Here is a 14,714-nt window from a genome sequence, read left to right as displayed (position 1 = left end):
ATTCCTTTTACAGCTGCTGTAGTAACTGTTTGTTTCTACAAGACAAGAAACTAATCACCAATAATAGCACTGTGTAAGTGCAAATTATGGTAATCTTTATTTCAGGTCTTGATTGAGCAGGTATAGAAACATACAACCCATGCCAGGGCTAAGCACACAAGACAACATTCCCCAGCCCAAAAGAAGTAAGTTACGGAAGCTGTGTGATAGATCAATCACCTCCCCTTTGGACCTGCACCTATATCCCACTTTCAGGTGTGTTAGCACGTTCCACATCACCTTTGTGTGCTTTCCAAGCAACACACAGCCAGGGCAATAACCACAGGAGCTGTACTAAGAACTTCTGCTTCATGCAGCTGCTGCTCCCTTTTAGAGATTGTTCACAGCTGAAGACACCAGTGTAGGAACCCTAAAAATCCCCTCAGGGAGACTTCCAGGCTTTGCCCTGGAAGAATGTACCACAATTTCCTTGCCTAGGCTGAGCGAAGACTTCCCCCATGGTGCCCTGCAGAACTACTGCCAATCTATCTTAGATTGCTCCCCCAATGGCCACTTAACCCTGCCCACCCCAATTGTTCATTCCTCATCCCCCCATAGGTTTGCTGCCCCTTGCCCTGCCCTTGTACCACCCCTGTGCCCTCAGACCACTGGTTTCTGACTCCATACTTAATCCCTGTGCAGACCACATGGTCGGTCTTGTCTTCTGTCCCTGATCCCTTTGGCATGCTGAAATAAATCTTGCTGGAACTACACCATACAGGAGGCCCTTCCTGTCTTTCCTCCGCTGAGGCACTTGTGTGTGCATGGACTGGAAATGGCTGTTCCTATGGCCTGCTCTGAGTGGCTTCTAAAAGAGATGCTTTGAGAAGGTAGCAGCATTTCTCCATCCTGCCAATGGTACACATCAGCTCCGACTTTGTCCCTGTAGAGCTATGGCTGCCACTGCTGGGTGCTGACCGCAGCTGTCCCCAGGGGTGTGCATCAAGTCCCGGCTGCCAGTCCCAAGCAGGCATGAGTCCTACAACCCAATGAATCATGGATGACCTATAGCAGCCCTCACTCCAGTCAAGATTGAAATAACAACAATTCAACTTGCCATACAGTTTATTTCCAAAGACTAGTTGGACTAGTCTTGGCAAATGTGGCTAGGCTACCTCCACATAGCAGTTGTCCTCTTGGGCAAGGGTTTGCACAAGTTTCATTTTTTTCTCATTCTTCCTGCTGTTTTCCATTAACAGTTCTACTGGTCTTTTTTTAACTGTAAGTGCCAGTCTGGAGTCCTCACTGTGAATGGTGTGAGAATCAGGGGGATAGGATTTACTCACAAGACGACACAGTAACACCTTGACTGAGCCATGGAGCACCAGGGGTCTGCAGTTTTTCTGTCTAAATTTCGCCCAATACTGTCCAGTGATGCTGGTAAGCTGGCTGCTGAGCTACACCCCCCACCCCCATCTGCATACTTTGGCACCTCTTCACTTGCCCCTGCATCTCCAAGTTCCCTCAAGTGGTTGTGTGAGTGGCAGTGGAAGTCAGTATTTTAGTCTGTTATCACCACCCTCTTGAATGACTTTACCAGTAGGGTTAAAGCTTTTCCATTTTGTTCCCATTGTAGCTCTTTCTCTGCAGTTTATATCTTGGCATTTCATCTCTAACAAATGCAACAGCTGTTCATCTCTGCTGATATTTTCGTCTTTGCCATCATCAGACAGCTCATTAGTGCTGTTGATCCAAGGGCTGCCATCACTAGTCTGTGTGTCATTCTCATTAAATGCTGAACCTCGGACAATGGTGCAGTCAGAACTCTGAACAGTCAAACACACACCGTCCTTTATCCTTGGGTCACGTTCATAGGATGCAGTGTCTGGTGGTGCTTCACTCAGGTTGTTGCACAGACTAATGAAGGATTCATATAGTGATGTAGAGATAACCTCATTGTCACTGTCCCAGTATAGACCATTACATTTACCTGCACTACCAAAAGGCTGATAACCAGATTGCTGAGGTGCAGTGGGGCAAGAAATCATACTGGCTTTCCTTTGAACATTTTGATATATTACTTGTTTATGTATTTCTTCCTCTGAAAGAAAAGCTGAAGTACCTTCATTTGCATGTGTGGAGAAAGAGAGAGAACTAGTATTTTTTGAACAGGTGTTTGAAAAATCAAGCTCAGTGCTGGGAGGTCTGTAGTTGCTATAACACATCTGATTGATAGCAGGCTGAGTGCTTTGATCTCTGCAGCTGCATTCCAGCATCTCTGACAACTGTCTCAAAGGCAGTGAGGAAGGCATGCCTTCAAAGCACAGAGTCAGGCTACTGTTAGCCATCGACTGAGACACGAGGGCATTGAAGCTCTTGTATGCAGAGCTGCTTGGTTCCTTGCATGCAGACACAAGCATATTAAAGCTCCTGTAGGCAGAGCCACAGGGCTCCAGGGACGGAGACAAAAGGGTGTCACAGCTCTTGTAGGCAGAACCACACAACCCCAAGGATGCAGACACAAGGGTATCAAAAGTCTTGTCTGCAGGGCTGTTTCTTCTGTCTGTTTTGGTTCCAAACAATGATTTATTTGTAGACTCTTGGATCAGGACGCAGGAGTCAAGCTCACTTTCAGAACTACATAGAAAAAGGCTTTGATGAACCATTTGTTGAAGATCTCTTGCATCCAGGGAAGCAGAATTTATGCTGGAGCTCCGATAGCCAGATTCAAAAGATTCTTCTGATAGTTCTGACTCTCTGCTGGCTGTACTACAATTGTAGTCATCTTGAGAGACTTTGGTGAAAAGGGGAGCTGTAGGAGAAATACTACATGGTCGTAGACTCTGGGCTGCAGTTTCTTTTGGATTTAGCTGTGATGGATTTTCTGACCCAATGTTCTCTAATGTTTTCCTCTCAGCTGCAGGGACATTCGGGCCTTTATTGTCTTGCATGTTATTTTCATCTGCCAGGAGTGCATCAAACATGTTAGCTAGTAACTCATTGTGCTCAGGATGCTCTCTGAAAGCAATGCTGCTGCTCTCACAAGGCTCAGACATGGTGATCTGGTTGCGAGTTTCTTCTTGGCTCTCCGTTTCACTGTCTGTTAAACATACACAGATTTCTATACACTCTTCAACTGGTATTGTATCAGGGGTTAAAACTGCACTGCTGCCTTTTGGCAACCACTCTCCAGACTTGCTGTGGCAACTGCAAGATTTTTCAACATTTATGATGTTATCTTTTCCCTTGAAGTTTTGGCTTGACAAACTTTGAGCCAGACAGTTCTTGCAACTTCTGTTTTTGGAAGTCAAAAGGAAAGGACAGTTAATGTTTATGGTACAGGAAACAATTTTATGCTGTAAAGCAGAGGGATTTTTTTTTTAATTTTACTTACATTTGTTGTTCCATATGACTCTGCTTTAAGTCATGGAACGGGAACTTAATTTCATCAAAGTAGCACAGAACTGAAAACTAATAAGGTACAAATGAGATTTAGGACACATATAAGCTGTATTTAGTATTTGTTACACTAGACAGACAATAAAATTTATTACATATTCTACTTCTGATGATCAGGAAAAGGTATTTTTTGCAAAGATTTAAAATTACCTTGACATTTTTAACAACCAAATGACTCTTTGCTGGATTTGGGATTTGATCCCACCATTCTTTCTTCACTCTGCAAGGGAAGAATGAAAATTACTTGTTTTGACTGCACTCAGGCTTAATTGGTGTACATTTCTCTCCTCTGTTCTCCTTCCTCTCTTAGGCATCTGTGTTGCAGCAACAGAAAGTGTTAGTTTTGGGCATCTCCTGCTTTTCATTAAACCAGTGCAAAGGTGTTTGTATTTATGTGACTGCTCAGTACATTGACTGCCACCTGTTCTAATCATATTTAAAATGATGTGTGGAATAGGATCTCACTTTTACATTACCATTTCAATGATTTTGAAAGGAATAAAGGTATTTAGCCATCATTACTTGAACTCCAGCAAAAATCAGGGTCCAAAACTGACAACTCCCTACTATAATAAGACTATTCTAGTAAGATTAATGAAGATTCATAAAGACTATTCAGAAAATGACAGAGTGCAACTGACTTGTGTTTATAAGATCTCTGCTCACAGACAGCTAGATAAAAGTGGCTGAGAAAACCCAAAACATTAGATTTCTGTGCTACCAGACATTCAGCTAATCAATAGCAATACTGATATCCCTATAAACTGTTACTCTATAAGTTCTGTAACAGACAGGATACCTACTTGGTGAAACAGAAGTAACAAATTACGGATCCTGCCACGATCAGTATGCAGGATGTGGGCACAGCCATCTGCAGAATGTCTTCAGCCTTCACCTGGTAATCTGTTAAACAAGCAAATATTTACATGTAAAAGTGCATCTAAATGCAAGCACTGGCAATATCAAATTATTTGCTGCTCTTCTGCAACTTAAAAAAATGCTTTTAGAGGAGGCAAAATAAAGCCTCCAGCACATGAACAACAGACCCCCAGAGCAGCGCTGGTGTGTGGTGTGTCAGAGAGGTCTGGTGCAGGGACTGTGCTCAGCTGCTGGGCGTGGCAGGAGCTGGGAGAGCCAGCGTGTACTGCCTGCCAGCCCTCGAGGACAAGGCCTATCACACAGTGCCTAAAATGGCATTATCACTGTCACTCTAGTGCAGCTATGTTTCTTATTCTCTCTGTTGCTTTTCAGGGTTTTTTATAAACCCTCATGCCTCTATTAAAATACTGCTTAATTTGCAGCCGATATATAGGCAGATATGTAGATAGATACAGATAGATAAAGATATCTTGTTAATTTATACCCACTTGCTCTCACATCAATGTTGCTGTTTAGTTCAAATATTTCTTCTACTTCCCTGCTGTTTACTTCATGAAATATTTATAGAGAATAAACACATTCCTTTCAGCCTTTTTTTCACAAGGCTAAGCAATCCAACCTCCCTTGGTCTTCATTTCCTTAGTTTCCCAAGGAGTTGCCTATCTAAGTTTAGTATCTTTGGAAGCCTTTACAGATGCATTCACATTACATTCAAAATGATGAAGATGATGAGTCCATAACTCTCCTCCAACAGAGCAGCAGAGTATGTAAAACTATATACAATCCTTTTACCAAGCTGCTTTTTCTGACACTATTACCATAGTGAAATTCAACTTCTTCACTCCATTCACTCCAGTAGGCTGGGTAGTCTATGTAGTTACACCTGAGACTTGCAACATAATCATAGCCTCTCTTCAAGGAGCTTGCAGTTATCTCAAAGCTTTTTGTCTGGTAGTTAATTGCTTTTACAGAAACCTGAAAAGAAAGTGAGAAAATTAAATCTGATTTCTTTATAGAGTGAAGGGTTAGTAACAGCAACTATATACCAGGAGTGTTGTATGTTCCAGTGACCTTTCACAAATGAACAAATGAATGACTGTGTATGATATTGCAGTTCACGTCATCAGCAGGTGGCATTTGTTACCTGCCACCATGCATGTTCTTCCACTACCAGAAGAAGCCCAGCCCAGAAATGCTGGATTATCAGAAGGGTATTTGAAGTGCCTCACCTTCCCCACAGAGCCACCAACCTCCAGCTTTCTGACGTCTAAGGAACAAATGAAGTTCAGGGGACAGAAGCATTGTATTTTCAATCTCTCCCCTGTCTACTGCAAGTAGCAAACCATTTTGAGGCGGTAGTCAGAAGAGTTGCAGTCCTCTGACATCCAGCTGAACCACCTTGGTGGCAAAGTGAACTGTGGCAAGCATGTCATCAGGAACACCGTGGGGCTTGCTCTTGCTGGCCCTTACACTATTATTCATGAAGTGACTTTCTAGAGGACTTTCTAAACCTTAAAGTTCCAGAGACAGAAAATGAAGGGACTGGGGGTGTCTTACCTCTGCTGGGTGCTGCTTCCTCCAGTATTTCACTTCATAGATGACTGGCTGTCCAGAGAGCAAGGATGGAGGAGAGTAGCTCTCCTCCCAGCTCAGATTGTAGTTACCGTTTTCAGTTTTCTCAATGGCAAGATTCTTGGGGGCTCTCGGCTTAACTGTATGTTAAAAATATAGAACAGCGTAATAGGAGAGCACTGACAGAGAGAAACAGATAGAGAAGCATTCACTAGAGACCAGAATATCATGACAGTCAATGCACTTAGCCCTTTTTACCATGCTGTAGCACAAGAATAGAGGCCAAACCTGAGCAACTTCAGGGTATTTATTAACAAGCACTGATTCTTCAAGCTGGCTGAACAAATTGCAAGCACAGCCTTTTGGTGCACTGGATGCAGCTTTCAGCCTGGAGAAATGGGAACAACCTGTGCTACCCGACAGTAGCAGCTGTGAGGCTGGGTGGGCACAGAGCTCCAGTGTCACAGCCAAGCTGTCCTGGCTCCCTGTATCTTGGAAATCGATGTGGACTTCTGCTTATCTGGCATATAAGCACCAGCATCAATCAAGTATTCTGAAGAGAACCAGCTCCTCAGCCTGCCAAAGGTATGAAAATGGTTTCTCTGAGTGTTTAAGGTGACAGGCATTACCAACAATAACACTGTTCTTACCAAACTGAGGGGAGAGACATGAACTGTGTCTACACTCTGTCCTGTTTAGGAGCAGTCTCTTTAACCTTTTATCATTGGTTGTTAAAATCCAACAGCAAATATTGTAAAAAATCTGAACTCATGTAGCATGATTCAACTAGGATGAAAAATCTGAGTATGACAGAGACAGGAATGGGAGGAATTTCAGTAGGGATAACCTACTTTCTTTCTATAAACTGAAAGTAGCATGATTCCTCTTCATCCTGTAAGCCACAAGTAAAATGCACAAAAGATAATCTAAGCCCTCGAACTCCTTTTGGCTCACAGCTGAGACGGTACAGCTAGAGAAGAATCACTCTCTGCTTTCCACATTACTTACATTAGTTCCTTAAGAATCTAGTCCAGAATCAGGTTTCTAAAACAAATGGATTTTGTATTTAAGCTACCATAACACTTTGCACCTCTGACAAGCAAAAAAACTGTTCTGGCAATATGAATGAGAAGTTAGCTAGGACTGCAAAGCCTGGAACCAGGTGTGCCAGTGACAAAGTAAACAAGTTCTTACCAATAAGGGCTGGTGTAATACTGTAATTCCACATATCCGTGCCATTGAATTGTAGGGCTAGAATATATGTGAGGCCTGATACAAAGTAATTTGGATATATTGTACAAGTGCACCTTAAACTGTCTTTTTCATTCTCTGGAACACACACGTTTCTGAAAAACAGGTACAAATTTATGTGATGTTTAAGAGAATGTGACATGCTATTCCTTGAAAAGGTGAAGTCAAGTTTCTCAACATGTACAACTAATCAGAACTGAGACAAGTCAATTCCCAGTTTCCAAAACAAAACCAAGATCCCCAAACAACCCACCCTTTCCAGCCACCCCCTGGATATCTGTATCGCACTATTGATAAACCTGACAGAAAGGGTAATGACTGATCCCAAATAATTTGTCACACTTCAGCTTCTAAGGGAACATACTAACAGCTTGTTAGTACAGAACAGGTTTTTTGTATGAGCAAGGTTATTTGAATGTTGGTATGGTGAAATCATGCAGTGAGGAACAGGAGAACACAGATCCATCTTTTGTAAGAGATGATGACTGGCCCAGCTCGGAACAGGGACAACAGTCTGTGCCTGAACATGGAGTTAGACTATATGCAGAGACAACCACCCAGGCTCCAGTGGAAAGTATCTTTCACACAGGCTACACACCAGTGAATCAAGTAAGATTTCTCATGAAGATTTCTCATGAAGTAAAATTTTGCGTCAAGTTAAGGTTTTGTAAATTTCTAGGAGCCCTACCACTCCTATCAGTAGGACTTGATCCCTCCGCTGTACTAAGAGAGCAGAAACATCTAATGAAGAGTAGACCACTGAACAGAGAGTGCTGTTAATTGCAGAAACCCGTTTTACTTAAAAGGAAATAATCCATTTTACTTCAAGAGGAATAATCTGAAGTATATTTTGTCCCAGACACCCACAGTAGAGGGAGGGAATTCAAGGCAATAGTGGTGATAGGATATATGGAACTCTAACAATGGCAGTGTAACATCTTATTAAACACTTACACTACAGAAGTTGTTTCATTGCTGTAGCAGAGCAGGAATTCTTTGGAACAATTGGTCTGTGCACGCACCTTCCAGTGACAAACCAGCTCTTTGTCATAGTCAGTGAAGCATGCAAATTCTTGTACATGTCCTGCAGTCATAACTAGGAAAAACAGCATACAATGAGAAACAAGATGATCAGAAGACTATATTGGAGTAAGCAAAAATATTACCTTTTCCATCTAAACAAAGCTGCCACACACCTACAAATTAAGTGAAAACATTGTTATTTTTTGTGTCTGGGTAAATGGAAAGAGGGGCACTCAGACTGCCTCCACCTTTCTGGAGACAATATCTACAGTCTTGAAGAGGAAGTGTCTGCAGTAGTAATATTGAGATAGAAAGGCATATCTCAGCCAACACAGACTTCCAAGAACAGAAAATCTGATTCTAATAGCTCTACTTAAAACACATCAGCATTAAATTACAAAATAGCATCTTCCCTGCTATTAAATACAAAAGGTTCAAAACCCAAAATGCAGACAATTAATGGAGTCAGACCAGGATCACTGCTTACAGTGATGACTTGTGCTTTACCTACAGTGGTTCTAAGCTTCCCAAATACACACCTTCTGCCTCCCCAGAGCAGCTCCCCAGTGCCTAGAAGATCTTCCTGCCACAGTTTTTCTTCTATTAGATACCTTTACTTCATTTCACTCAGTACTTCCTATTCTGTCTTCTACTTGTCATTGTTATGAGAGCATCCAAGACCAAGGAGAGATTGAATCACACTGAGCCAGACACTGAGGAGGTACATGAAAGCCCAGAATCTCTGCACTCCAATGTTCAAATTTGTAACTATTTTCACTGGTGATATTTAAGCAAAAAAACCAATAGAATATAGTGGTCAAAATATCTTTGTTAGAACTGGTAACGGAAATAGAATCCACAGTCCTCAGTATCCCTTCCAGCCTCACTTTCCTTTATTTCAATGTGCTCCATACAAGTGATACACAAAACAGAAGAGGAGAAGCTAGGACAGTAAGTTCATGTTGTTACTTGGACTATCATTGTGCCAACCCTGGTACTGGACCCTGGAATGTGATCATTAGAAAACAGCTAGAAATAGCTAATACGTTTATCAACCATGACAATTATTTGCATTTTCTGATGTTTGACTTCTCTTTCAACTACTAATAATAGTAAATAATAACACTATCTCCCTTTTCTTGCACAAGCTGTACAAATATAAATCCTTTTCTGCTTTACATGTCAATCTCCCATAAAAATTTTAAAATAGCTTGACTAGTTTTTTGAATCCTATTAATTAAGATTTTCTGAGAATTTCCAAAAGGATTCTGCTAGAAGGTTTTCTGTGGCAATTATACAAGACCAAATGTTGCGTACATGGCCTAGTACCTTACCAGCTCTGCATGCTGGTCATTTACATTGCAAATTCAAGACTCGGTTGCCAACTATTCATATCCTGCAAGGTCATTGTCCTTCAGCCACTTCTGCTTCACAGGTTTATTCCTTCCAATGGGTATCTCAATTTCAGATTATTCATCCCATTTTTTTTTTCTGACAGTACCTAATTTCATTTTATCTTCCCTACATTTCTATTTTCTGTAGCCCATTTGTCTTATTTACTATGATTCAACTTCTGCATACTCTGATACAGTATAGAATCTGCAAATGTAAAATGATCAGATACCTTTTAGTGGACATGATACATAGCACAATGGAATCTACAAAAGTTGGATTCAAAGTTGTCTGGTATATTGACTGCTTATAAACCTAGAACTGACTGTGATTCATGGTTTCATTAGTATTCAAATACTTAGAAAATGTTTTGGTTACTAAGGCTAAATACCTTGCAGATAAGAACTTTTGCTGCTATGTCCTTTCTGGATGGCAATACCATGTTAGGTTCCCTTTTTTTCTGCATGGTACCCAATTCTTTAACACTCATCAAAAAGCAGCATGTCAAACTTCTGCAACACTTTACGGTCACATTGCTTTTTATTTTACAATAATCATGACCTTGTTGATGCTGTTTATATTTGGTTGCCATTTGTAATTTTCTTGCTAGTTTCCTTTTCTCACTCTAAAATGTACTTTTAACAGTACTATCAATTTAAGGCCCTTAACGATGAATGACATTATTTTTCAATGTGTTAATCACTTTCAAGAATACTTCAATTAATGAAGCTCTTCCTGCTGTGTTAAGCTATGATGACTAACAGTTTTACTTTATCTTGCCATTCAGTGCCCTCATGTCTTTTCAGAACTCTAAATTATATTCTCTGCTCTTTGCCTGTCACCTTCTCACTTTTCCATCTCTGGTACACCATATTTTTTAAAAAAAGCTCAGATATTTGAGAATTTCCATTTGAAATCATATATGGTACAGGGTTAGTTTTGAGTTTGTATAATTAAAAGAGTGAATTGAAATACTGAATTTCTTTTTTAATCCTCTTAGAGTACATGATTCTGAAGAAACTTAAAATGTGTAGTTAACTAGGCAAACAAACCCAAACAAAACACAATAAAATTAAACTTTGATAAAGATCATTTAGGGAAATGAAAAGGTGGGATTATCTAGATCAGATAACCCTGCCAATGTGCTCTTGCAAACCTTGATCCTTCTCATTAATTTAAATTGCACTATTTCATAGTACATGAGACAGTAGCTAATAAACCTTCTTTTTTAGAGACAGGGTATTTTAAATTGTCTTTTAACTATTTCGGTTTGCTTTGTAAAACAAAACAAAATGAGATCTAAGAAACTGTAGACTACTGTGAAACTAGTTTAGAAAATACAGAAAGCAAAGTGTGAGATGCATTTTCCAGAAAATAAAACCGCATTATTGAAAACCATTACTATATATATCTCCTTAGTATTTATAATCAAACATAAAAGATGCAATGAAAACAACCCATGTTTATGTTCAGCTTCTGCCAACTAAGCTTCATGAAATAACCCTTAAGAACCAGCAGCACTGGGACTCGACGCATCTGCAGGCTGGCAGAACTGAGGGGAGGGACACAGGGAGATCCTGTCCCTGTGTGCCCCTGGGCAGGGACACGTCCAGAGCTGCCGTGTCCCACAGACAGGGCCAGCCAAATCTGTTCCAGTCCAGGCAAGCACGTTTTGCAGGCTTTGGACTTTGGAGAGCAGAAGTGCCAGCAGCTCTGCAGGCGGTTCCGGGAGCACGGCTCCCTCGTGGCGCCACGGGCAGACCACAGCAGCCAGGGGCACTGCAGCTCCCGCAGGGCTGCTGGGCCACGCTGAGACCCTGCTCACAGTCAGGTGTGAGTGCACGTCAGGTAGCGGGGAAGGAAGAGATGGCTTTCCAAACATGTTTCTTCTTTCTGCAAATTTCTAGTTTTCTACTTCTTCTTGCTCACATAGAAAAGGTCAATATAATGAAAAAAGTCTAAGACTTTTTCTAGTACAGGGATATTTCTGACATTTGAAGTTACAAGTTTTATGGTAGTTAATTAGTGGTAACAGCGTTACCTAGTGGTCATGGAAAATGCTGTCAAGAAAAACTTCTGTATAATAATTTAAAATATTGACAAACATACCTTCATTTTTTGTATATGAAAAGAAAAGGATCCACAGGGTATATGGTGCAGCACTTGGGAGTCTTGCCATTATTGACAATGGTCAGGTTCAGTAGAAAAAACTGTGCTGCAATTCTGCCAACAGAAAACATAATAAGCTTACATCCTTATCTCAGTTAAGGTAAAAGTGTAGTTTTTCCTATGAGGAGAGGGAGAAGGGAGAGGGAGAAGGGAGAGGGAGAAGGGAGAGGGAGAAGGGAGAGGGAGAAGGGAGAGGGAGAAGGGAGAGGGAGAAGGGAGAGGGAGAAGGGAGAGGGAGAAGGGAGAGGGAGAAGGGAGAGGGAGAAGGGAGAGGGAGAAGGGAGAGGGAGAAGGGAGAGGGAGAAGGGAGAGGGAGAAGGGAGAGGGAGAAGGGAGAGGGAGAAGGGAGAGGGAGAAGGGAGAGGGAGAAGGGAGAGGGAGAAGGGAGAGGGAGAAGGGAGAGGGAGAAGGGAGAGGGAGAAGGGAGAGGGAGAAGGGAGAGGGAGAAGGGAGAGGGAGAAGGGAGAGGGAGAAGGGAGAGGGAGAAGGGAGAGGGAGAAGGGAGAGGGAGAAGGGAGAGGGAGAAGGGAGAGGGAGAAGGGAGAGGGAGAAGGGAGAGGGAGAAGGGAGAGGGAGAAGGGAGAGGGAGAAGGGAGAGGGAGAAGGGAGAGGGAGAAGGGAGAGGGAGAAGGGAGAGGGAGAAGGGAGAGGGAGAAGGGAGAGGGAGAAGGGAGAGGGAGAAGGGAGAGGGAGAAGGGAGAGGGAGAAGGGAGAGGGAGAAGGGAGAGGGAGAAGGGAGAGGGAGAAGGGAGAGGGAGAAGGGAGAGGGAGAAGGGAGAGGGAGATCTCCTTTAGCAGGTGAATGGTATTGGGTGTTCTGCAGAAGCTTGGTCAAATTCTGAAGCAGAAAAGACCATTGAAAGGTATTTGTGGATGGCAGTTCAATACTCTCTTCCCCAAGCCAACCATGCAGCAGAACCACATTTCACGTGTCTGACAGAGGTGAGTCTGTCTGTCTGACTGAAAATAGCCATCTTAGAAGTTAAGGGATAAGGACATTGTTAGTTAAAATAGAAGATCAGAATGGAGACTCTTCTGTGAATCTTCTCTGGGGCAGTTACTGCTTATCTAATAAAGAAGGGCAAACCTGAAAGACAAATTTCTCATAAGAGCCTGAGAAAGCTATTACTCAGGAGCTGTTTTTCATATTCAGAGAATAGATGAAATGTGACTAAGCAGCATAGTAAGTTTTTTAAAAGAACACAAGCATCTTTGCTGCTGTTCAGAAAAAAAGAGCCAACTGCTCTGGCATAAAAAAAAAATCCTTCATTTCCCTTTTTCCTGGAATTTTCAAGAGAGGAAGGAAGCATTTGCTCTCCACTGTTAAGTAATACTGCCACATGACTGGAGTTCCAAGAAACTCTCAGAACTCTTAAAACTTTGGCAGAGAATCCTAAACCACGTAAGCATGGCCAAATAAGCAGATGGCAGACCAAAACCATTTTCTCATGGAAGAATGTATCTGCAGATGTAGATTAAAATGGAGTTAAGCCAGAGCTTTAATGAAACTGCAAAAGGAGAAAATTTTAGAACATCCACAGCTCTTTTGCCTGTTAAACTTTAAGTTTTTCATGTTACCAGACAATGAAATACCAATCTTAAAAAAGTATGTAACACATATAGACAATACTAAAATTGCAGCAAACCTAGTAACTGATAAATTTGACAAAAGTAAATTGTAAAGACGTAAGTCACTTCCCCAAAACTAGGAAAGAAATCTCTGACAGGGTTAGAAGTAGATCTACATGATTACTGGCACAAGTTACATGCTTTTATCACTTAACCTTCTGTTTCTTGAAAAAAAATGTGATGTGATTAAAATGATTTCATTCACTATCAAGAAAAACGGTACTAACTTTAGGTCTGGTCTTCTAAGGAAATTAGGGTCACATTTCATTAACAGGTATAATCTGCAAAACTATTACCTAAGAAGAGTAACTCCTGCCCAAACCAAGAGGTCAGATACTAAACAAGACTGCTTAATGAGCCGTTGCTGCAATTGTACAGCTGAAGCATCACTCCCTGTTTAAAACTGCCTCTTTTTAAAACTGAGGCACAGCTAGTCTTACTCTCAAGTTTAAAGCACTGGCTATAAACACTCAATAAAAGCAGACAAGCAGTATGTGGCAAAGCAAAAGGTTCAGCAATAGATTCTGTATCAAACCTTGAAAAGAAAACCCGTGCAGAGAGTAATGCTTTCTGATGAGAAACCGCCCCTTTCCGGGCGCTCAGCACGAACCGGTCCGAAGCTCTGTGGGCCTCCGGGCACGCGGGGGGCGCAGCCCGAGCCCCGGGCTGGGCACGGCCGAGAACGGCTCCGATCGGGAACGCGGGCCCGGGACAGGCGCCGCTGCTGCGCCCAGCGCGCAGCATGTCCGGCGGGAACGACACTTCGGAGAATTATACCACTTTGTCTAAAATATTGTAAAAGGAACGCTCCAGTTTAACAACCTCAAGGAAAGAGACGCGATTCTGCCCGCGGGCTCCAGCCGGCGCCGTCGCACGGGACAGGCCCCAGGATCTGCGCCCGGCCAAGCTCCGGAGGGTGCGCGAACTTTCCGGCCTTCCCAGAACCGGCACGGAGAAAAGCACAGACCGCACAAACGGTGCGCCAAGCGCAAGTAACGACAAGGAGCCGGTTCTGAAACCGGGACGAAGGGGCCACCGGACGTACCTTGTCTCTACCGGCCCCCGCGCCGGGCCCCGGACCAGGGCCCTCCCGATCCCGGACGCAGCGCCGCTCCACGCCCCCGCCCGACGCCATCCGCCCCCGCGTTCCGCCCGTCGGGGCGGGGCCGGCGCGGGGCGGGGCCGGCGCGGGGCGGGGCCGGCGCGGGGCGGGGCCGGCGCGGGGCGGGGCCGGCGCGGGGCGGGGCCGGCGCGGGGCGGGGCCGGCGCGGGGCGGGGCCGGCGCGGGGCGGGGCCGGCGCGGGGCGGGGCCGGCGCGGGGCGGGGCCGGCGCGGGGCGGGGCCGGCGCGGGGCGGGGCCG

General features: G+C 43.4%; 1 protein-coding gene across 3 annotated transcripts; it reads right to left on the bottom strand.

Moving 5' to 3' along the window:
* Positions 1–74: 74 nt before the first annotated feature.
* Positions 75–14,538, bottom strand: IL4R (interleukin 4 receptor). 3 transcript variants are annotated; one of them, XM_063413964.1, is made up of 11 exons: positions 14,399–14,532; positions 13,889–14,138; positions 11,665–11,778; positions 8,095–8,236; positions 7,084–7,235; positions 5,875–6,029; positions 5,136–5,292; positions 4,242–4,341; positions 3,589–3,658; positions 3,374–3,450; positions 75–3,273 (listed from the first exon to the last, which is right to left on the bottom strand). In XM_063413964.1, the coding sequence occupies exons 3-11, from the start codon at positions 11,732–11,734 to the stop codon at positions 1,533–1,535; spliced, it is 2,664 nt and encodes an 887-aa protein (XP_063270034.1). In that variant the 5' UTR covers positions 11,735–11,778; positions 13,889–14,138; positions 14,399–14,532; the 3' UTR covers positions 75–1,532. The 3 variants fall into 3 exon arrangements, with proteins under 3 accessions (XP_063270034.1, XP_063270031.1, XP_063270033.1); XM_063413961.1 differs by lacking the exon at positions 13,889–14,138 and having other exon boundaries at positions 14,399–14,538; XM_063413963.1 differs by lacking the exon at positions 14,399–14,532 and having other exon boundaries at positions 13,889–14,392.
* Between the last annotated feature and the right edge of the window lie 176 nt (positions 14,539–14,714).

The sequence above is a fragment of the Prinia subflava genome, chromosome 17 (genome assembly GCF_021018805.1).
Source record: "Prinia subflava isolate CZ2003 ecotype Zambia chromosome 17, Cam_Psub_1.2, whole genome shotgun sequence".
Classification (NCBI taxonomy): Eukaryota; Metazoa; Chordata; class Aves; order Passeriformes; family Cisticolidae; genus Prinia; species Prinia subflava.
Note: the sequence above shows the minus strand (reverse complement) of the source record. Positions and strands in the feature narration are given on the sequence as shown.

Bases quoted from the DNA above. Each gene is read 5' to 3' on its own strand.
- IL4R (XM_063413961.1), bottom strand. From the start codon at position 11,734: ATGGCAAGACTCCCAAGTGCTGCACCATATACCCTGTGGATCCTTTTC. The intron at 4,342-5,135 runs GTAATAGTGTCA...CTTGTTTAACAG, and splicing joins AGAAGTTGAATTTCACTATG to ATTACCAGGTGAAGGCTGAA. The intron at 3,659-4,241 runs GTAGGTATCCTG...CTTCCCTTGCAG, and splicing joins TGTTACTTCTGTTTCACCAA to AGTGAAGAAAGAATGGTGGG.